The sequence below is a fragment of the Anomaloglossus baeobatrachus genome, chromosome 10 (genome assembly GCF_048569485.1).
Source record: "Anomaloglossus baeobatrachus isolate aAnoBae1 chromosome 10, aAnoBae1.hap1, whole genome shotgun sequence".
Lineage (NCBI taxonomy): Eukaryota > Metazoa > Chordata > Amphibia > Anura > Aromobatidae > Anomaloglossus > Anomaloglossus baeobatrachus.
Window position 1 is genome coordinate 10,648,966 of NC_134362.1, and position 22,955 is coordinate 10,671,920.

General features: G+C 49.0%; 1 protein-coding gene across 1 annotated transcript in view; it reads right to left on the reverse strand.

The window, feature by feature from the left end:
• Nucleotides 1-22,955, reverse strand: part of LOC142255390 (ovochymase-2-like) — a 73,676-nt gene that overhangs the window by 39,588 nt on the left and 11,133 nt on the right. The window contains exons 4-9 of the mRNA XM_075326985.1: nt 21,688-21,860; nt 21,399-21,494; nt 21,164-21,315; nt 12,006-12,201; nt 4,132-4,158; nt 3,963-4,053 (exon numbers count right to left, since the gene is read on the reverse strand). Coding sequence (XP_075183100.1) covers nt 3,963-4,053; nt 4,132-4,158; nt 12,006-12,201; nt 21,164-21,315; nt 21,399-21,494; nt 21,688-21,860 — 735 coding nt within the window. The remainder of the gene's footprint in view (nt 1-3,962; nt 4,054-4,131; nt 4,159-12,005; nt 12,202-21,163; nt 21,316-21,398; nt 21,495-21,687; nt 21,861-22,955) is intronic.

Below are 22,955 nucleotides of genomic sequence, written 5' to 3' on the forward strand. Positions count from 1 at the left end.
CCCCCATACTGTTCTTGTACAGGGCCCCCATACTGTTCTTGCACAGGGCCCTCCATACTGTTCTTGCACAGGGCCCTCCATACTGTTCTTGCACAGGGCCCTCTCCTGTCTGTGTCCACCAGGGACATCATCACCACTTTGTTTGATGGTTAGATCACCACTGATCAGCAGACATTTATATAGGTGTTATTGATATACAGTTGGAGGCTGCCAACCATACAGGTGCTAGAGGGGGCACTCATGATGGGGCACTAGGGCTGTCACTCCTGAGGGCACAGTAGGGGGCACCCATGGTGGGGCACTAGGGCTGTTACTCCTGAGGGCACAGTAGGAGGCAAGCATGGTGGGGCACTAGGGCTGTCACTCCTGAGGGCACAATAGGGGGCACCCATGGTGGGGCACTAGGGCTGGTATTTCTCAGGTCACTGTATGAGGCACTTATGATGGAGGCACTATGGATGGCATTTTTAAGGGCATTAGGGTGGGCACTTATGATGGGGGCACAAGAACTCTACCTGTGTAATCAGATTATATACCTAGCCAGGGTCAGGGTGAAACTGCGGAGACTGGCGAGACCACCCTCACTCCCTACAGCTCAACCCCTTATATGCTATGGGCAATAGCGACAGCGACAGAGCACCAGATAGGTTTTCCTTTTTTTTCCCCATTTACCTCCCTAAAAATGGAATAAAGAACAAAAAATGAAAAGAAGGTCAAGTACCCCAAAAATAGGACCTATGAAGGCATCAACTCATCCTGCACAAAAAACAATTAGAGCTCTACATTTCTTTCACCATAGCAACCAGAGCTCTACATTCCTTTTACCATAGCAACCAGAGCTCTGCATTCCTTTTACCATAGCAACTAGAGCTCTGCATTCCTTTTACCATAGCAACCAGAGCTCTGCATTCCTTTTACCATAGCAACCAGAGCTCTGCATTCCTTTTACCATAGCAACCAGAGCTCTACATTCCTTTTACCATAGCAACCAGAGCTCTACATTCCTTTTACCATAGCAACCAGAGCTCTACATTCCTTTTACCATAGCAACCAGAGCTCTGCATTCCTTTTACCATAGCAACTAGAGCTCTGCATTCCTTTTAGCATGGCAACTAGAGCTCTGCATTCCTTTTAGCATGGCAACCAGAGCTCTGCATTAATTTTACCATGGCAACGAGAGCTCTGCATTCCTTTTACCATGACAACCAGTGTTCTGCATTCCTTTTACCATGGCAACCAGTGCTCTGCATTCCTTTTACCATGACAACCAGTGCTCTGCATTCCTTTTACCATGGCAACCAGAACTCTGCATTAATTTTAGCATGGCAACCAGAGCTCTGCATTCCTTTTACCATGGCAACCAGTCATCTGCATTCTTTTTACCATGGCAACCAGAGCTCTGTGTTCCTTTTACCATCGTAATCAGAGATCAGTATTCCTTTTACCATGGCAACCAGAACTCTGCATTCTTTTTACCATGGCAACCAGAGCTCTGCATTAATTTTACCATGGCAACCAGAGCTCAGCATTCGGTCATAGTGTAAGAAGTGAAAGCCGAGTTCTGATTGGCTTCAAGGGGTGACAACCAAAGCCTTATGCGGGCGTCACACGGTACAATATATCGGGCGATATGTTGTCGGGGTCACGTCGGTAGTGATGCACATTCGGCATCGTCCGATAAATCGTAGCGTGTCACAGCGGTGAACGAGCAGAAATACTCACCTTCTCGTTCATCGTTGACACGTCGCTCACTTTTAAAAAAAAACGTCCGTCAGGTTGTTCATCGTTCCCGAGGCAGCACACATCGCTCCGTGTGACACCCCGGAAACGATGAACACAGCTTACCACCGGCAATGCGGAAGGAAGGAGGTGGGCGGGATGTTACGTCCCGTTCATCTCCGCCCCTCCGTTTCTATTGGGCGGCCGCTGTGTGACGTCGCTGTGACGCTGAACGTCCCTCCCCCTTCAGGAAGAAGACGTTCGCCGCCCACAGCGAGGTCAGCCGGGAGGTAAGTACGTGTGACGGGGGTTTAACGACTTTGTGCGCCACGGGCAACTAATTGCCCGTGACGCACAAACGACGGGGGCGGGTGCGATCGCTACTGCAATCGCACGATAGATCGTACCGTGTGACACCCGCATTAGTGTTAGACAATTCTAACCCTTTACGCAGACAAGAATTCAGCTGCAGCGACCAGAGGGAGCTCCGATTGCTTCTGTTACGAGTATATGCCGCCCTGTGACATACAGTTAGGTCCAGAAATCTTTGGCCAGTGACACAATTTTCGCGAGTTGGGCTCCGCATGCCACCACATTGGATTTGAAATGAAACCTCTACAACAGAATTCAAGTGCAGATTGTAACGTTTAATTTGAAGGTTTGAACAAAAATATCTGATAGAAATTGTAGGAATTGTCACATTTCTTTACAAACACTCCACATTTTAGGAGGTCAAAAGTAATTGGACAAATAAACAAAACCCAAACAAAATATTTTTATTTTCAATATTTTGTTGCGAATCCTTTGGAGGCAATCACTGCCTTAAGTCTGGAACCCATGGGCATCACCAAACACTGGGTTTCCTCCTTCTTAATGCTTTGCCAGGCCTTTACAGCCGCAGCCTTCAGGTCTTGCTTGTTTGTGGGTCTTTCCGTCTTAAGTCTGGATTTGAGCAAGTGAAATGCATGCTCAATTGGGTTAAGATCTGGTGATTGACTTGGCCATTGCAGAATGTTCCACTTTTTTGCACTCATGAACTCCTGGGTAGCTTTGGCTGTATGCTTGGGGTCATTGTCCATCTGTACTATGAAGCGCCGTCCGATCAACTTTGCGGCATTTGGCTGAATCTGGGGTGAAAGTATATCCCGGTACACTTCAGAATTCATCCGGCTACTCTTGTCTGCTGTTATGTCATCAATAAACACAAGTGACCCAGTGCCATTGAAAGCCATGCATGCCCATGCCATCACGTTGCCTCCACCATGTTTTACAGAGGATGTGGTGTGCCTTGGATCATGTGCCGTTCCCTTTCTTCTCCACACTTTTTTCTTCCCATCATTCTGGTACAGGTTGATCTTTGTCTCATCTGTCCATAGAATACTTTTCCAGAACTGAGCTAGCTTCATGAGGTGTTTTTCAGCAAATTTAACTCTGGCCTGTCTATTTTTGGAATTGATGAATGGTTTGCATCTAGATGTGAACCCTTTGTATTTACTTTCATGGAGTCTTCTCTTTACTGTTGACTTAGAGACAGATACACCTACTTCACTGAGAGTGTTCTGGACTTCAGTTGATGTTGTGAACGAGTTCTTCTTCACCAAAGAAAGTATGCGGCGATCATCCACCACTGTTGTCATCCGTGGACGCCCAGGCCTTTTTGAGTTCCCAAGCTCACCAGTCAATTCCTTTTTTCTCAGAATGTACCCGACTGTTGATTTTGCTACTCCAAGCATGTCTGCTATCTCTCTGATGGATTTTTTCTTTTTTTTCAGCCTCAGGATGTTCTGCTTCACCTCAATTGAGAGTTCCTTAGACCGCATGTTGTCTGGTCACAGCAACAGCTTCCAATTGCAAAACCACACACCTGTAATCAACCCCAGACCATTTAACTACTTCATTGATTACAGGTTAACGAGGGAGACGCCTTCAGAGTTAATTGCAGCCCTTAGAGTCCCTTGTCCAATTACTTTTGGTCCCTTGAAAAAGAGGAGGCTATGCATTACAGAGCTATGATTCCTAAACCCTTTCTCCGATTTGGATGTGAAAACTCTCATATTGCAGCTGGGAGTGTGCACTTTCAGCCCATATTATATATATAATTGTATTTCTGAACATGTTTTTGTAAACAGCTAAAATAACAAAACTTGTGTCACTGTCCAAATATTTCTGGACCTAACTGTATGTGTATGCCATGGGTGGTTAATAAATGGGGCCGGCTGATACCCTGCATCCACAGTACTTACTCGTTGTTGGAGTAATGCCTCCTGGGGGGCTGCGGGTGAGTGATTGTCCCCGTCGTTCCGCTCAGGTGGCCATCGTTCTTGCTGCACCGCGCTGCGTGATACGACAAATCTGTAGTAATCGCTCTGCGGTCACGTCAATCAGCGAGGAGTGTGAGCAGATTATAGTTACCTCGAGACGCAGGCAAATCTGAATCCTCTAGTGAAAACACAAAAGAAGGGAATTTTGTTTACTTACCGTAAATTCCTTTTCTTCTAGCTCCAATTGGGAGACCCAGACAATTGGGTGTATAGGCTATGCCTCCGGAGGCCACACAAAGTATTACACTAAAAGTGTAACGCCCCTCCCCTTCTGCCTATACACCCCCCCGTGCTCACGGGCTCCTCAGTTTTGGTGCAAAAGCAAGAAGGAGGAAAAAATTATAAGTGGTTTAAAGTAAATTCAATCCGAAGGAATATCGGAGAACTGAAACCATTCAACATGAACAACATGTGTACACAAAAAACAGGGGCGGGCGCTGGGTCTCCCAATTGGAGCTAGAAGAAAAGGAATTTACGGTAAGTAAACAAAATTCCCTTCTTCTTTGTCGCTCCATTGGGAGACCCAGACAATTGGGACGTCCAAAAGCAGTCCCTGGGTGGGTAAATAATACCTCATAATAGAGCCGCAACCGGCTCCGTCCTACAGGTGGGCAACCGCCGCCTGAAGGACTCGCCTACCTAGGCTGGCATCTGCCGAAGCATAGGTATGCACCTGATAGTGTTTCGTGAAAGTGTGCAGGCTCGACCAGGTAGCCGCCTGACACACCTGCTGAGCCGTAGCCTGGTGCCTCAAAGCCCAGGACGCGCCCACGGCTCTGGTAGAATGGGCCTTCAGCCCTGAGGGAACCGGAAGCCCGGAGGAACGATAAGCATCGAGAATTGGTTCCTTGATCCACCGAGCCAGGGTTGATTTGGAAGCTTGTGTCCCTTTACGCTGGCCAGCGACAAGGACAAAGAGTGCATCCGAGCGGCGCAGGGGCGCCGTACGAGAAATGTAGAATCTGAGTGCTCTCACCAGATCTAACAAGTGCAAATCCTTTTCACATTGGTGAACTGGATGAGGACAAAAAGAGGGTAAGGAGATATCCTGATTGAGATGAAAGGGGGATACCACCTTAGGGAGAAAGTCCGGAACCGGACGCAGAACCACCTTGTCCTGGTGAAACACCAGGAAGGGGGCTTTGCATGACAGCGCTGCTAGCTCAGACACTCTCCGAAGCGAAGTGACTGCTACTAGGAAAACCACCTTCTGCGAAAGGCGTGAGAGAGAAATATCCCTCATTGGCTCGAACGGTGGTTTCTGAAGAACCATCAGTACCCTGTTCAGATCCCAGGGTTCTAACGGACGCTTGTAAGGTGGTATGATGTGACAAACCCCCTGCAGGAACGTGCGTACCTGTGGAAGTCTGGCTAGGCGCTTCTGAAAAAAGACAGAGAGCGCAGAGACTTGTCCCTTAAGGGAGCCCAGTGACAAACCCTTTTCCAATCCGGATTGAAGGAAGGACAGAAAAGTGGGCAAGGTAAACAGCCAGGGAGAAACACCCTGAGCAGAGCACCACGACAGGAATATTTTCCACGTCCTGTGGTAGATCTTGGCGGACGTTGGTTTCCTAGCCTGTCTCATGGTGGCAATGACCTCTTGAGATAATCCTGAAGACGCTAGGATCCAGGACTCAATGGCCACACAGTCAGGTTGAGGGCCGCAGAATTCAGATGGAAAAATGGCCCTTGAGACAGCAAGTCTGGTCGGTCTGGGAGTGCCCACGGTTGGCCGACCGTGAGATGCCACAGATCCGGGTACCACGACCTCCTCGGCCAGTCTGGGGCGACGAGGATGGCGCGGCGGCAGTCGGCCCTGATCTTGCGTAACACTCTGGGCAACAGTGCCAGAGGAGGGAACACATAAGGGAGTTGAAACTGCGACCAATCCTGAACTAAGGCGTCTGCCGCCAGAGCTCTGTGATCTTGAGACCGTGCCATGAATGTCGGGACCTTGTTGTTGTGCCGGGACGCCATTAGGTCGACGTCCGGCTTCCCCCAGCGGCAACAGATCTCCTGAAACACGTCCGGGTGAAGGGACCATTCCCCTGCGTCCATGCCCTGGCGACTGAGAAAGTCTGCTTCCCAGTTTTCTACGCCCGGGATGTGAACTGCGGATATGGTGGAGGCTGTGGCTTCCACCCACAGCAGAATCCGCCGAACTTCCTGGAAGGCTTGCCGACTGCGTGTCCCGCCTTGGTGTTTGATGTATGCCACCGCTGTGGAGTTGTCCGACTGAATTCGGATCTGCTTGCCTTCCAGCCACGGCTGGAACGCCTTTAGGGCAAGATACACTGCCCTTATCTCCAGAACATTGATCTGGAGGGAAGACTCTGTCTGAGTCCAAGTCCCCTGAGCCCTGTGGTGGAGAAAGACCGCTCCCCACCCTGACAGGCTCGTGTCCGTCGTGACCACAGCCCAGGATGGGGGCAGGAAGGATTTCCCCTTCGACAGAGAAGTGGGAAGAAGCCACCACTGAAGGGAAGCTTTGGCTGCCCGAGAAAGGGAGACGTTCCTGTCGCGGGACGTCGACTTCCTGTCCCATTTGCGGAGAATGTCCCATTGAAGTGGGCGCAGATGAAACTGCGCAAAAGGAACTGCCTCCATTGCTGCCACCATCTTCCCTAGGAAGTGCATGAGGCGCCTCAGGGGGTGTGACTGACCATGAAGGAGAGACTGCACCCCTGTCTGTAGTGAACGCTGTTTGTTCAGCGGAAGCTTCACTATCGCTGAGAGAGTATGAAACTCCATGCCAAGATATGTCAGTGATTGGGCCGGTGTCAGATTTGACTTTGGAAAATTGATGATCCACCCGAAACTCTGGAGAGTTTCCAGAGCAATGTTCAGGCTGTGTTGGCATGCCCCTTGAGAGGGTGCCTTGACAAGGAGATCGTCTAAGTAAGGGATCACCGAGTGTCCCTGAGAGTGTAGGATTGCCACCACTGTTGCCATGACCTTGGTGAAGACCCGTGGGGCTGTCGCCAGGCCAAAAGGAAGTGCTACGAACTGAAGGTGTTCGTCCCCTATGGCGAAGCGCAGGAAGCGCTGATGCTCTGGCGCAATCGGTACGTGGAGATAAGCATCTTTGATGTCTATTGATGCCAGGAAATCTCCTTGGGACATTGAGGCGATGACGGAGCGGAGCGATTCCATCCGGAACCGCCTGGTTTTCACATGCTTGTTGAGCAGCTTTAGGTCCAGAACGGGACGGAAGGATCCGTCCTTTTTTGGCACCACGAACAAGTTGGAGTAAAAACCGTGACCCCGTTGCTGAAGAGGAACCGGGATCACCACTCCTTCCGCCTTCAGGGTGCCCACCGCCTGCGTAAGAGCCTCGGCTCTGTCGGGGGGTGGAGATGTTCTGAAGAAACGAGTCGGAGGACGAGAGTTGAACTCTATCCTGTAACCGTGAGATAGAATGTCTCTCACCCATCGGTCTTTTACTTGTGGCAGCCAGGCGTCGCAAAAGCGGGAGAGCCTGCCACCGACCGAGGATGCGGTTTGAGGAGGCCGAAAGTCATGAGGAGGCCGCTTTGGGAGCGGTGCCTCCGGCGGTCTTTTTAGGACGTGACTTAGACCGCCATGCATCGGAGTTCCTCTGATCTTTCTGAGGCCTTTTGGACAAGGAAAATTGAGATCTGCCCGCGGTCCGAAAGGACCGAAACCTCGATTGTACCTTCCGTGGTTGAGGTCTGTTTGGTTTGGACTGGGGTAAGGATGAATCCTTTCCCTTGGATTGTTTAATGATTTCATCCAATCGCTCACCAAACAAGCGGTCGCCAGCCAATGGCAAACCGGTTAAGAACTTTTTGGAAGCAGAGTCTGCCTTCCATTCACGTAGCCACATGGCCCTGCGGAGTACCACCGAGTTGGCGGATGCCACCGCCGTACGGCTCGCAGAGTCCAGGATAGCATTAATGGCGTAGGACGCAAACGCCGACGCCTGATTGGTTAAGGACACCACTTGCGGGACAGATGTACGTGTTACTGCATGAATCTGCGCCTGACAAGCTGAGATAGCTTGGAGTGCCCATACGGCTGCGAATGCTGGAACAAAAGACGCGCCTATAGCTTCATAGATGGATTTCAACAATAGTTCCATCTGTCTGTCAGTGGCATCTTTGAGTGAAGCCCCATCTTCCACTGCAACTATGGATCTAGACGCCAGTCTGGAGATTGGAGGATCCACCTTAGGACACTGAGTCCAGCCCTTGACAACCTCGGGGGGGAAGGGATAACGTGTGTCCTTAAGGCGCTTGGAAAAACGCTTGTCTGGACAGTCTCGGTTTTTCTGGATTGCGTCTCTGAAGTCAGAGTGATCCAGAAACATATTTAATGTACGCTTTGGAAACCTGATACGGAATTTCTCCTGAGAAGCAGACTCCTCAATTGGGGGAGCTGGGGGAGAAATATCCAACACCTGATTGATGGTCGCTATAAGGTCATTCACTATGGCGTCACCTTCAGGTGTATCTAGGTTGAGAGCGGCCTCAGGATCAGAATCCTGATCTGATACCTCTGCTTCATCCTCCAGAGAGTCCTCCTGCTGGGACCCTGAACAGTGTGATGAAGTGGAGGGAATTTCCCAGCGACCCCGCTTGGGCGGCCTGGGACTGCAGTCCGTGTCAGAGACCTCACCCTGGGACCTATGGTTTACCCCCGGGGCACTTTGCCGTTCCAATTGAGGGGGACCAGGGGTCAAGGATTGGATAGAGCCCGGGGCCTGAATCACCGGTCTGGACTGCAAAGCTTCCAGTATTTTAGCAGACCATTTATCCATATTCTCAGACAGTTTGTCAGCAAAGGCTGCAAACTCCGTCCCTGTCACCTGGACAGTGGTAGCAGGTGGTTCCACCTGGGCCACCAGTGGCAGAGGCTCCGGCTGAGTAAGTGCCACAGGGGCCGAGCATTGCACACAATGAGGGTCAGTGGACCCTGCCGGTAGTACAGCTGTACATGAGGTACAGGTTGCAAAATACGCCTGTGCTGTGGCACCCTTGCTTTTTGCAGATGACATGTTGTCTCCTCTGAGAACAACCAGGAGGGTATATAGCCAAGAATCAACAGAGCGACCGTACAGTGCAATGTATAACCTATAAGCCTATATATATATATATACTTCGGTACTCAGTGGGGCCAGCACCACAGGTGCTGCTTACCGACCGCTCAGAGCGGTTGTGTGGTCACCAAATTCCCTGCCTGGGTCTCCCTGTGTTGTCTCTCCTCTCCAGCGTCTGAATCGCTGACAGGAATGGCTGCCGGCGTTCTGTGAGGAGGAGGAGACCGTGGGCGTGCCCAAGAAAAGTGCGGGAACCCAGTGCCCCACTGTACTGAGTGAGGAGGGAGGAGGATACTAATGTATGCTCCAGCCCTCCGCTGACGATCCGTGCAGCGTCCCGCCCTTCCCCTGACTGGCAGGCCTGTGGGCGGGAAAGAACGACACTAGGCCGCAGAAGCCGGGGACTAAAGTTATAAGCGCGGCCGGCAATAAGCGCGGCCGCGCGTAGTCCCCCGGCGCACTAACACCTCCAGCAGTGCTGGAAAGTGTCTGGCACAAGCGCCCCATGTCCGGCGCACTAACACACCCAGCCAAGCTGGAAAGTGTCTGGCCCAAGCGCTCCATGTCCGGCGCACTAACACACCCAGCAGTGCTGGAAAGTGACTGACACAAGCGCCCCATGTCCGGCGCACTAACACACCCAGCCGAGCTGGAAAGTGTCTGGCCCAAGCGCTCCATGTCCGGCGCACTAACACACCCAGCCGAGCTGGAAAGTGTCTGGCACAAGCGCTCCATGCGCGGTCCCCACGGGGACACAGAGTACCTCATCGTAGCAGGGCCTTGTCCCTGACGATACTCAGCTCCTATCCAGCAGATTCCCAGGGGCTGCGGAGGGAGCACGGTCCCAGTGCCTGGAGACCGATCCGGATCCCACTTCGCCCAGAGCCCATTAAGGGATGGGGAAGGAAAACAGCATGTGGCTCCTGCCTGTGTACCCGCAATGGGTACCTCAACCTTAACAACACCGCCGACAAAGTGGGGTGAGAAGGGAGCATGCTGGGGGCCCTGTTATGGGCCCTCTTTTCTTCCATCCGACCTAGTCAGCAGCTGCTGCTGACCAAGCTGTGGAGCTATGCGTTGATGTCTGCCTCCTTCGCACAAAGCATAAAAACTGAGGAGCCCGTGAGCACGGGGGGTGTATAGGCAGAAGGGGAGGGGCGTTACACTTTTAGTGTAATACTTTGTGTGGCCTCCGGAGGCATAGCTATACACCCAATTGTCTGGGTCTCCCAATGGAGCAACAAAGAAATAGTTGTCAGCTTTGCATGGGTGTGTCGGGCAGCGGATGATCATGTCAGGTTTGCATGGGTGTGTCGGGCAGCGGATGATCATGTCAGGTTTGCATGGGTGTGTCGGGCAGCGGATGATCATGTCAGGTTTGCATGGGTGTGTCGGGCAGCGGATGATCATGTCAGGTTTGCATGGGTGTGTCGGGCGGCGGATGATCATGTCAGGTTTGCATGGGTGTGTCGGGCGGCAGATGATCATGTCAGGTTTGCATGGGTGTGTCGGGCGGCGGATGATCATGTCAGGTTTGCATGGGTGTGTCGGGCAGCGGATGATCTTGTCAGGTTTGCATGGGTGTGTCGGGCGGCGGATGATCATGTCAGGTTTGCATGGGTGTGTCGGGCAGCGGATGATCATGTCAGGTTTACATGGGTGTGTCGGGCAGCGGATGATCATGTCAGGTTTGCATGGGTGTGTCGGGCAGCGGATGATCATGTCAGGTTTGCATGGGTGTGTCGGGCAGCGGATGATCATGTCAGGTTTGCATGGGTGTGTCGGGCAGCGGATGATCATGTCAGGTTTGCATGGGTGTGTCGGGCGGCGGATGATCATGTCAGGTTTGCATGGGTGTGTCGGGCGGCGGATGATCATGTCAGGTTTGCATGGGTGTGTCGGGCAGCGGATGATCATGTCAGGTTTGCATGGGTGTGTTGGGCAGCGGATGATCATGTCAGGTTTCCATGGGTGTGTCGGGCAGCGGATGATCATGTCAGGTTTGCATGGGTGTGTCGGGCAGCGGATGATCATGTCAGGTTTGCATGGGTGTGTCGGGCGGCGGATGATCATGTCAGGTTTGCATGGGTGTGTCGGGCAGCGGATGATCATGTCAGGTTTGCATGGGTGTGTCGGGCAGCGGATGATCATGTCAGGTTTGCATGGGTGTGTCGGGCAGCGGATGATCATGTGCAGGATTCTGGGACGGTTCATCAGATGTCACAACACGTGTCCCTACAAGAAGCTGGTAAATACAGGCCATTAAGTCTCGCCCCAGTTCAGCCCCAAACTGGGCAGGAGCCTCCAAAACCCCCTGCAGCAAAGGGCAGAATTTGCTGAGATTGTTTCCATAATTTCAGGCCAGTCCCTGTAAATTCGGCTCCTGTGCCACTATGGATAGGCATAAGCTGAGCCATGGGTACAGAATTAGAGGGGCGTTCCACCATAGACTGTGGAGGGTCTGGTCGTCGGGATGGATGGAATAGAATGGCAGGACGCCCCCTCCCCTGCTCAGTCTCCTGATAGAGATGGGGGGCAGGTGATCCCCATCCTCGAGGCCAGTGGGGCCCGGTTATCGGAACCACACTGATCCATCTCATCTATAATATACCTCAACAGGGATGAAGCTTAATAGCTTGCTGATCGCTGGAGATCCCACCCTTTGGGACCCCCAATGATCCCCAGCTTGGTGCCCCGCAGCTCCTACGTCTGACGCAGAAAGCCGAACATGATTTCCATCAATCCCATAGACAATGGAGTGGCGGAGCGCACATGGGACCATCACTCCATTTTACTAAGCAAACTTCAGACCCCATTCTGTGGATCAGTGGGGGTCCCAGTGCTCAGCCCCGCAGGGATCCTGTGAGTAAAGTTAGGGTCTGTGATGACATGATGGGAGTACCCACCTTGATTCAGCTTTGAACTGATCCATCCATGAAGCTTCTGGATATTGGTGAAAATGCCCGGTGAGCCTCGCTTGTCCGGTGGGCGCAGGTAATTGTCTACCCATTTCCGAGCACATCCCAGTCCCCAAGAGGTTACACCAACCAAAACCCACCTCCCGTGGCTCCTCTGACAGAGGAAAGGACCCCCAGAGTCACCCTAAAAAGAGGAAGAAAACACTGACATCACAACATATCCATGGCTTGTGTCCGGCATTGCAGCTCCGCTCCATTACCATCATCAGGGCTGAGCTGTATCACCGCTCACAACCTGGTGCGGTGTCTAATCCTGTCCAACCACTGTAAAGGGGTCACCAGAACCCCCTCAATCTGATATTGACGACCTATCAATATAAAAGCCCTAGAAAACACCTCTGTTATATTCATGGCGGGAAGGAAACAAAAAGATACCAGGACACAGTAAAGTAATAAAAACTTCCCTGCCGGTCTCTGTACTGCCTGTTTGACCTGGACAGGAAAGGGACCACTGCAGCCAATCCCCAGCAAAGACCAATGCTTCACCTGTGGCCAGTGATTGGTTCATACCAACATGTAGCCAATCAGAAAGAACAGAGCCGGCCTCTTTATTTCCTCTTCCATCTGGACTTACATGTGACCATTGCAACCAATCACTGAGTCATTACTACAGCCAGCGATTGGCTGCAGTGGTCACATGCCATTCCAGACCAAACAGGTCATAAAGAGGTCGGCTGGGGGGCCTAAGCAGCACTGGAATGGAAGTGGAGGGAGATCATTTACCCATTTTATAGCATTAATGTTCAACATTTTGTGGTTGGGCTAACCCTTCAACATCCTAAATACAAGGCTGGGGGTGATGATACAAGTGAGTTTCATTACTACCGCTATGGGGGTTGATCCTGGCACTGATGTTAGTAGATGGCGAAAACCTATTTAGGTCTCTCATCGCTAACAAACCAATTGTGGGGAAACCGGCCGGTCCTAGGCCCTTCATCCCTAGCCCCTTCTCTCCTGGGACCTAGGGTCTGGCTGTCCTGGTGCCTTCTGTCCTTAATCTTTCTGTCCTGGGACCTTCCTTGCTGGGCCCTTCCGTCATCGGCCCTTCCGTCTTGAATAGTACTGTCCTGAACCCTTCTGTTCTGAACCCTTCTGTCCTGAACCCTTTTGTCCTGTGTCCTCCTGTCCCGGAACCCTCCCCGTCCTGGAACCCTCCCCGTCCTGGAACCCTCCCCGTCCTGGAACCCTCCTCGTCCTGGAACCCTCCCATCCTGGAACCTCCCGTCCTGGGACCTCCCGTCCTGAACCCTCCTGCCCTGGGTCCCTCTGTCGGGTTTGGGGAGTTTGATGTGATCTATAAAGCCTGCTTTACACGGGATGACCGATTGTGCGATTTCACAATCGATCGTACCCGCCCCCGTCGTTTGTGCGTCACGGGCAAATCGCTGCCCGTGTCGCACAAAGTCGTTAAACCGCCGTCACACGTACTTACCTGGTGAGCGACCTCGCTGTGGGCGGCGATCGTCCACTTCCTGAATGGGGAGGGACGTTCGGCGTCACAGCAACGTCACACAGCCGCCGGCCAATAGAAGCATAGCCGGCGGGAGCCGTGGGACGCAGGTAAGCAAAGTTCATCGCTCTCGTGGTGTCACACGGTACGATGTGTGCTGCCACAGGAACGATGAACAACTGGAACAAGTAAAAATAAACGATATTATGAAACTGAGCGATGAGTACACGACTCACGATTTGTGAGCGATACTGCGTCGCTAAGAGGTTTCACACGAGACGACGTCGTGTATGATGCCGGATGTGCGTCACAAAAACCGTGACCCCGACGATGCATCGCACAATCCGTCGTCTCGTGTAAGGCTAGGTTCACATTTCTGTTGTTTTAAATCCGTTGTGGAGGTCACCTGAGCTGTAGTATGTTTGTTTAAACGTAATAAGAATATATCTGTGTATATAACTAATCAAAATGTAGATGTAGATGCAAAATTATCTGTCTGTCTATGTAGCAATTGCACAGACCTATAGTATAATTCAAAGTTGTATAGTCATGAAGTAGTTAACCAAAGATAATGAAGCCAAAATGTGAAGCTACAAACTCTTATCAGTAATGTTCACACAAAAGGAATGTACGGGAGGCAGGCAATGTGATGTGAGAAATTGGGGAGTGAAAAGAACTCCTTGTTAGCTTCAAGGTTATTCATGCTTACGGTATAATTGGATCTATCTTATTAAACTAGTTCAGTGGGTATCGCTGTCTCAAGGAGAGAGCATGTTGTCTGTGTGTTCTTTGTCTTATATACATTGATATATATTGGCACTGATATACAGCTTATATGACAGTCTCTGGATATCCCAAATGAGGACTCCATTAGCAGTCTTCAATGTAAATTCCTCACTTGACAGTTTGGCGCCCATCAGCGTGGGGCTCCACGGATGCACTGCTGACCTGGAGATACCGATCGTTTGGATGTCACGGAGTGAGACCTCCCTCCGCTCCAACCAGGCTAATCCCCTACAACCCTCGGTAAGTGTTACATACTGTGTATTCACTGCCGTTGTGGTTGTTCTTGGAGAGGAGGGAGTGACGGGCTGTGTGTCCGTATCGGTGTTCAAAGGTTCCTGATTGTGACTCAGGGGTAGTGCCCGCTGGAGCTCAGAGCACGATCCCAGCCCTGAGGTGTGGATCGAGTGTCACAAGGAATCCAGAGGACGGTTGTTAGGGCAGGAAAGACGGTGGTGGCTGGATATAGCTAGTTAGACTGACCCGGTCTGTAATTAAAGACGCGGGGGGTTCCCGAGACCGAAGATAGCGAGTTAGGACGTTTAAATATTGGTACAGCTGACCAAGTCCGGAGGCCGGGACTTGTTTGTATGTGCATATGAATTCTTGTACGACCTCCTCCGTGACACGGAAGATTTTCACGTGACCGAAGATAGTGAGTTAGGACAATAAAAAATATTGGTGCAGCTGATCAAGTCCGGAGGCAATACATTTTGTACCCCTCCTCCGTGACGCGGGATACCCTTATTACTATATAGCTGAGGAGTTGCCAGCTAGTATAGAGGTGTAGCCTTAAGTTCCGGCCGGACTCTAACGTACACCGCATAGTCATATTAGTGTAATCCAGACACCACCAACATAGCAAAAATGTTCAGACAGAGGAGACAGAAAGCTGAGAGGCCGGAAGGTTCACAGACTGTGTTAGAGCTGGTTGCAGAGAGAGAAGGGAAGAAAGCTGTATGTCGTGCCTTGGAGATGTTTAAAATGTTAGAATTACCAAAAGGAGGTCGGTTACAACCGTCACTATGGGCAACAGCATTGAATGCAAAAAAGGGCAAGTTAAAAGACAGGAGATTGTTGAATGATGCAGAATTGTTTGGCAGAATATCGCAGGCATTGCTGTTGGAAGGATATATTGAGGTTGAAGATGAAGATGAGTGAGGGGATGTTGTGTTTTTTCCATATGTTACCCGAGTCTGAGGACAGATCTGAGGGTCCTCCGACAGGTTGTTTTGTTGCTGCCCCACAACCTGAACCCCATTCTTTTCCCCTGTCCCGGAGATATTCACAGATGCTGCAGTCACTAGACAGCATCCCTTAACTCTTTCCACACCCACACCCCTTTTCCCTCCCATACCTGCAATGCCGTCTCTCCCCTCACCGGCCAGTCTGCCGTCACACTCCCCAATTACCAATCCCCTCCCCTTGGATCCCCCTCTTTCCTTTAGGACACATAGTGAGCCTTACCCCAAATCTAATGAGGAACAACCGCGCCGGTGAAGCCCCCACCACAGCCCATGCCCCAGCAGGGCCCAAACCCTGTATACATAGCTCCCAATCAACAAAACCAGCAAAGCCAGCAACAGAATTGTTGGTGTTGTGGTCAGCCCGGTCACTATCAAAGAAAGTGTCACGCCCCCAAATCTCAGTGTTTGGCCAGGTACCCTCGAAACCGTACCCAAAACTTGCAACACACAAATCTACTATAAAAGTGTTCCCTGTAGATTCAGTAATGATCTACCTGAAGCCAGGTGTGCCTTTTCCCAGAGTATCACAGTATCCCTTTAAATCAGTCCCAGGAGATTTCCCAAGATACTGCCCACAGTCCGGCTGCACCCAGGAGTCTGCCCCAACCTTCCCTAATGACACAGAGGGGAGCCCCGGACTGCTTGTTTTTGTTGCAGTGATTTCCAGTCCCAAGCTACCCGCTCTAATGATGCTTTCCATTCCACTCCATCAATCTTAAGGTTTCTATATATATGTTTCTGTAGTATTTTTGTTTCTGCTGGCTGACACGGTACAGAAATATATTTTATATATTTCTATAGTGAAAGTTCTGCCCATGTTTTTTTTTTTTCTTGTATCTGTTTTTCCCACCAGCTGTTCTAACATCGCGCATCCTGAAGGAGACAGGGGGGGCATAAGTCAGCGCAGGGATGTGTGGGAGTGTTTTCAGTAAGCTGCTGCTAGTCACAAGTTGTAGAGAGCAAAAAAAAATAAGGAAGTAGAGAACAGTAAAAAAAAAAGGTAGCTTCAGCAGATTTACAAAGCTGTTTCTGTCTTATGTACTAACAAGTGCTTTTTCCGGCTGGTGGAGTGGATTTTGTTTAATCCTTAGAGTTCAAAATTTCATAGGAGATTATCAATAATATTCTGCTGCTATTTAAATAATTAAATTAATTTTGCAGGGAAAAGTATATTTTTTAAAATATACAAATTAGGTTTTTTGTTTTTATCGTTATATTTTTGTTTTGTATTATGTTTGCATACAAAATGCCAATATTGATTACTTTCCTTTTCTTTTGTAGATACAGAATATCTATGAACCCTGTTGTAAGGTTTCAAAATTTCCCAGTGGAGTATAATTTATATTTATTGGTTGGTTAATCATATTGTTTACTGTTATGGATCTATATATTTTTCCAAAGTAGTATATAAAAAGGGAGGAAGTAGATATCTATTGCATTTTTCCAGCAGCAGATATATTGGATAGGCTTTAAAGCTGGCTTTAAAGCTGGCCTTTCTTTTGCAACAGTTATGTCATGTTTATTGGATTATGAATGTAGGAATATATGTCTGTTATAGGAATGATCTAATCTATATTTCTTTTAGTTTTTGTTTTTATAGATGGAACAAGATGGTGGTCGATTCTGCACTGGATATGCTACAATTTGCACAACATGAGGTAGTCTAAATTTAGGCCACTCCCTCCCCTCCTATCGAAACAGCAGGAAGTGACGTAAGTGCCTCTCTAGATGGGTGGAGCAGAGGTAGGTAAGATAGTCAAAATGTATGTAGGATGTAGATATTTCTTGTTGTCAAATAAGCTAGGTACGCCGAAAAGAAAGTCTAGATCTGAGCTGATGGAATCGGATGGAGATCCCCGCACAGGTGCAGCTGACCAAGAAGCAGTGAACGGGCCTAGAGTTGAGGAGTCCTTTACCATGCATAAAGACCATGCCTCGGTGACATCTGTCACGTCAGTGACGTCTGTCACTCCTTGTGTTCTTAAATCCCTACAGGAACAAGTGAACCAATAAGGAGTGGAGTGCGAGATGCAGGGAGCCAGCTGACTGAGGAAGGTCTGTGGATGAAGGGCGGTAAGCTTTCTCTGCCATGAGATCTCTTCTTAATGATGGCCCAAGTAACATGGACTAACATCTGTGAAAGTTGGATATCAGTGTGAGCTTTGGTGACACCAGGGTTCAGTACCCAGGTGGGCAGACTCACCCGGTCTTGTGAAACACGTTCTTAAAACAATGAGGAAAAACTGTAAAGAGTCCGTAGAAACACCCTGCACCTGCTCTACCCATTCTTAGAGACTGCAAACTGATTATAGATGTATATCATGAGCACGTTGTATGCAAGTCTGTGCGTGTTGTGTAGATTTCTCTCCAGGTCTGGTTAGAGGCTTTCCAGTGCAGAAAACGACGTCATTGCTGAAAATCCACATAATGCAAGTGGTATGTAAAAAAACAAACTAATAAATTGTAAACCGATGCATGTTTTGTTTCTCTTTTAGTGTGTGTTGTGTTTCTCTTTAGTGTGTGTTGTGTTTCTCTTTAGTAATAAACAGGTTCCGATGTAAAAAATTTTTTTTGGTCTAGCGCAAAGCACGTATAATTTTCATATGATTGACTAATTAGAGAAATAAACAAGTGTATTTTCTAATTCTAGATCCTAAATCAGAGTTAGTAGTATATGGTTTTCGTTCAGGAGACTGATTAATCCTAAAAGGACACGGAAATTTCGATAAAGCTCAACGGCAGGACATCATGGATTCATGCCCCGCATTGCAGAAGGGTCGATCCACCGGAGCTGCACTGAGCGTCCTACTCATATTTATCCTTTACGAAAAAACCTGTACAGTCCCAAACCATCATTGCCGAAACAGTTAGAAGAGAGGACTTAGAGAACCTTGAGACATGGGAAAGTCCAACTACAAAGGGTGAGGACTCGCCTAGGGGTCCTTGGTCTCAAACCGGTGAAGAAATCCCATTCCCCTCTCCACCCATGCCTCAACGTTCCGTCAGGCAGGATTTCCCAACAGATCTTTCTTCCTCTCTTCCTAAGGGAACACAGTACCCTTAGTATTTGGAAATGGCAGAAGTAAGTCAAGGGGGGACTGTTGAGGGTACGAATTGAGTAACCTAAAATACTTAATTCAGCCATTTCATAGACCCAAAAATGTGGTTTGATTAATGTAATCTAACCATTTACAAATGTTTTTGTCTCCTACTAACTCATATAAATATATTCAGTGATTTTCCTTAATATAAAATGCTAGCTATGGATTCTCTCATCTCGGGAAAAGTTTTGGAAGAGCCTATCCCATCAGGCTGATGTCTCCCCGGCCTAGTCTGCTGAGCACTGGTAATGACACGCGAGTTGACGTCACATCTCAGAAACCAATAGACCCGACACAACCGAAGCAGAAAGCGGCCGCTATTCAACCCATTATCCCAGGTTTTTCCAAGTCTGCGCCACAAACTGTTCACATGAAGCCTCATCATGTTTTGTTGGGTTTTTTTTTATCATGAGCAGATTATCCACATTCACAAAGTGGCCCTAAGTGGACTAGCACTGACTAAGCATCCTTCTTTTTGTTTCATATCTGGAAAGAAGAACCATGGACAATTTCCAATTTCCAAATGTCCTTTTGTTTTGTTTTTTTTTTGTTTTTTTAATTATGTACTAATTTTTAAATAAGGTCTAAATTCATTCTTTCTTAATCAGGATAATGTGCCCTAATGAGTGTAATAACGCCAATTCTAATAGCCCCTATAAATCATAGAGTTATGTTTAATAAATAAAAATAAGTACTTAAGGGGGAAGCTAAAGCCTATAGTGTTAAATTAAACAACAATCCCATAGAAAGCCCACATATATAGATATGGATATAATTAAAGTCCTAAAGGCAATAGGTCACAAATAAGTCCCAAATAATTGAAATATATTTCAATCGTAAAAATTTTAAAATTTAAAGTTAATAATACTCACAGATATTTTATTAAGGGGGGACTGTGGAGGTCACCTGAGCTGTAGTATGTTTGTTTAAACGTAATAAGAATATCTGTGTATATAACTAATCAAAATGTAGATGTAGATGCAAAATTATGTCTGTCTATGTAGCAATTGCACAGACCTATAGTATAATTCAAAGTTGTATAGTCATGAAGGAGTTAACCAAAGATAATGAAGCCAAAATGTGAAGCTACAAACTCTTATCAGTAATGTTCACACAAAAGGAATGTACGGGAGGGCAGGAGTGTGATGTGAGAAATTGAGGAGTGAAAGTACTCCTTGTTAGCTTCAAGGTTATTCATGCTTACGGTATAATTGGATCTATCTTATTAAACTAGTTCAGTGGGTATCGCTGTCTCAAGGAGAGAGCATGTTGTCTGTGTGTTCTTTGTCTGATATACATTGGCACTGATATACAGCTTATATGACATCGTCTCTGGATATCCCAAATGAGGACTCCATTAGCAGTCTTCAACGCAAATTCCTCCCTTGACACCGTCAGGTCTGTCAGCAACGGATCAGTTGTTTTTTAGATGTCAACTGAAGTAACGGAGGTGTTTTCACAGGATTCCTTTCACAGGAATCCTGTGAAAAAACTGATCTGTTGAGTCTGTTAGGCTAGTTTCACACTTGCGTTCAGCGCATTCCGTCACTATGGAGAACAGCGCAGTCCGTTAACGCACTGTGCTATTCTCCATAGACTTGTATGGACGACGCACTGTAACGCAAGTGTCTGCGTTGCATCCGCTGGACGACGCAGCGTCGTTATTTTGACGCTGCGTCGGGCGGATGGAACGCAGCATGTAACGTTTTTCTGCGCTTGGCGGAGTGTAAAAAAAACGCAACCTGCAGGAAACCGTTAGGCATCCGTTGTTTTTATAATGGACACCTATGGTGGCGGATTCCGTTAGAATGCGCCATTTGACGGATTCCGTTAACGCAGCTGTCTTTACACAACTGCGCATGCTCAGATGTGTAAAGTCAAGGAAAAAAAACTACAACGGATTGCGTTATTTTGTACGATCCGTAGCATGCGTTGTGCCACTATATGCAACACATCCGTTGCATGCGTCACACAACGCAATGCTACGGATCCCGTCCAACGCAAGTGTGAAACTAGCCTTACATCCGCTGTGCGTCCGTTTTTTGACGGATCAGTCATGATCCGTTTGTGTTTGGGACAGCCCAGTGGGTGTGCCAGACAGGCTGGGCATGCTCAGTAGAGCATGACAGAATCCAGCACCATAGACATCCATTACAAGCTTGACGGATTGCGACGGATTCCTGCGTGGCGCGTTAATTTTGATGGCCAGAAAAACGTTACATTCTGCGTTGCTCCCGCCCGGCGGTCAGTCAAAAACAACTGACCGCGACGCAGCGGATGCAACGCAAGGTCATCAGTCGCAATCCGCCACTAATACAAGTCTATGGGACACAACGGAATCCGACAAACGGATTGCGTTGTTTACCAGAGCCGCGGATTGTGACTGATACATTTTAACGGAAATGTGAACCTAGCCTAAAGCACCCTTTAGACGCCCTTTCTTCCATTGATGCCACTACTCGGGAGAACCTTCCAAACCCCCACATCACCGCTGCCACCGTGCACCTGGCAGGCGTCTTTCCCTCCTTCCGGATACCCGGCGCAGACCACCGTATTAAATTCCAAGCGCTGATCCACAGTTTTCATGATGCCCATACACCTTCTGTACTCAATGATCGGTAGCGACACTTGCTGCAGTTTGCTGGGTAATTTGCCATCTGAAATTGTCAATTTGAGATGCAGAGTAGTTACAATAAGATATAGGCCGTTCTCCTTGCGTTTTATGGCCGAGGCCTCTTACTTTCCTCCAGCCGTCCCCATCCCATAGTATCGCACATGTATCCTGCAGGAAATACCTCGTCCGGGCTCGGCAGGCACACCGGCTGGATATATTCACCTGAAGGGTCAGAATGCCGAAAGTAACACACATGCACAACCCACATACCCGCATGACGCTCCGCGGCCAGTGCATGGGGTGGACTATGTATGCCGGCGGTCACATGAGTGTGAGACTACAAATCCAGGCCACCTCACCAGCGGTCTGGGCACCGGCCACCCCATCCCTGAGCCGATCTAAGATTAGTACTTACCAAATGTGATGCGTCCCTCCACCTCCACCACTGCAATGTCGTTGTTGAAGGGCTGTCTGCTGTTGAAGTCGGGGTGTCTGTGAATGGCTCGTACATTGAAACTCTTCTCTGTGGGTTCCTTAATGTTGAAATCATAGTCTCCAACGAAAACTCTCATTGAGCTTTCAATGTTTCTGTACAGGCCGAGACAAAAAAAAGAGGAAGATCCCGATGTACATATACTGTTCTCTGGGATTGGTCAGTGTTTCCCCTGTATGACAGTGCAGTGAGGTTAGAGCTGCAGCGTGCGATCAGCACTTGTCACATTATTCCCTGATACCTGGGATAGATGCAGAGCAATGTTTGTAATGTCGCACTGCTCTGCTCTCCTCCGCCTGCACTGTAGTGTCCAGTCGTTAGACGCGCTTTCACCTCTTTTTTTTCTCCCGCTTATGATTGGACGTCATCATACAGGGGAAAAAGTCATTGTTTACACACTATGTTTCATTGTTTTTTGTGGGTGTTTTTTTTATGTCCCCTAACTAGGCTGTATTTATACAAATATATTAAAAGTTACATTTTATTCCGACTTTTTGCTAATAATACTAATGGACAGGGCTATCATTAATGCTTTGCACATATTGTGCTGATCAGTTTAGACCTGCAAACACCAGACTAAAGGCTACTTTACACACTGCGATATCTGTCCCGATATCGCTAGTGTGGGTACCCGCCCCCATCTGTTGCGCGACACGGGCAAATCGCTGCCCGTGCCGCACAACAGCCGTCACACATACTTACCTGTCCGGCGACGTCGCTGTGACGGGCGAACCGCCTCCTTTCTAAGGGGGCGGTCCGTGCGGCGTCACAGCGACGTCACTGAAGCGTCACTGAACCGCCGCCCAATAGCAGCGGAGGGGCGGAGATGAGCGGGACATAACATCCTGCCACCTCCTTCCTTCCTCATAGCGGCCGGGAGGCAGGTAAGGGGAGCTTCCTCGTTCCTGCAGCGTCACACGCAGCGATGTGTGCTGCCGCAGGAACGAGGAACAACTTCGTTACTGCTGCAGTAACGATTTTTAAGAATGGACCCCCATGTCGCCGATTAGCGATTTTGCACGTTTTTGCACCGATGCAAAATCGCTTATCGGTGTCACACGCAACGACATCGCTAATGCGGCCGGATGTGCGTCACAAAATCCTTGACCCCAACGACTCCGCATTAGCGATGTCACAGCGTGTAAAGCCCCCTTAAGGTGTGAGGGAAGTTCCCCAGATTCTCATGCTGT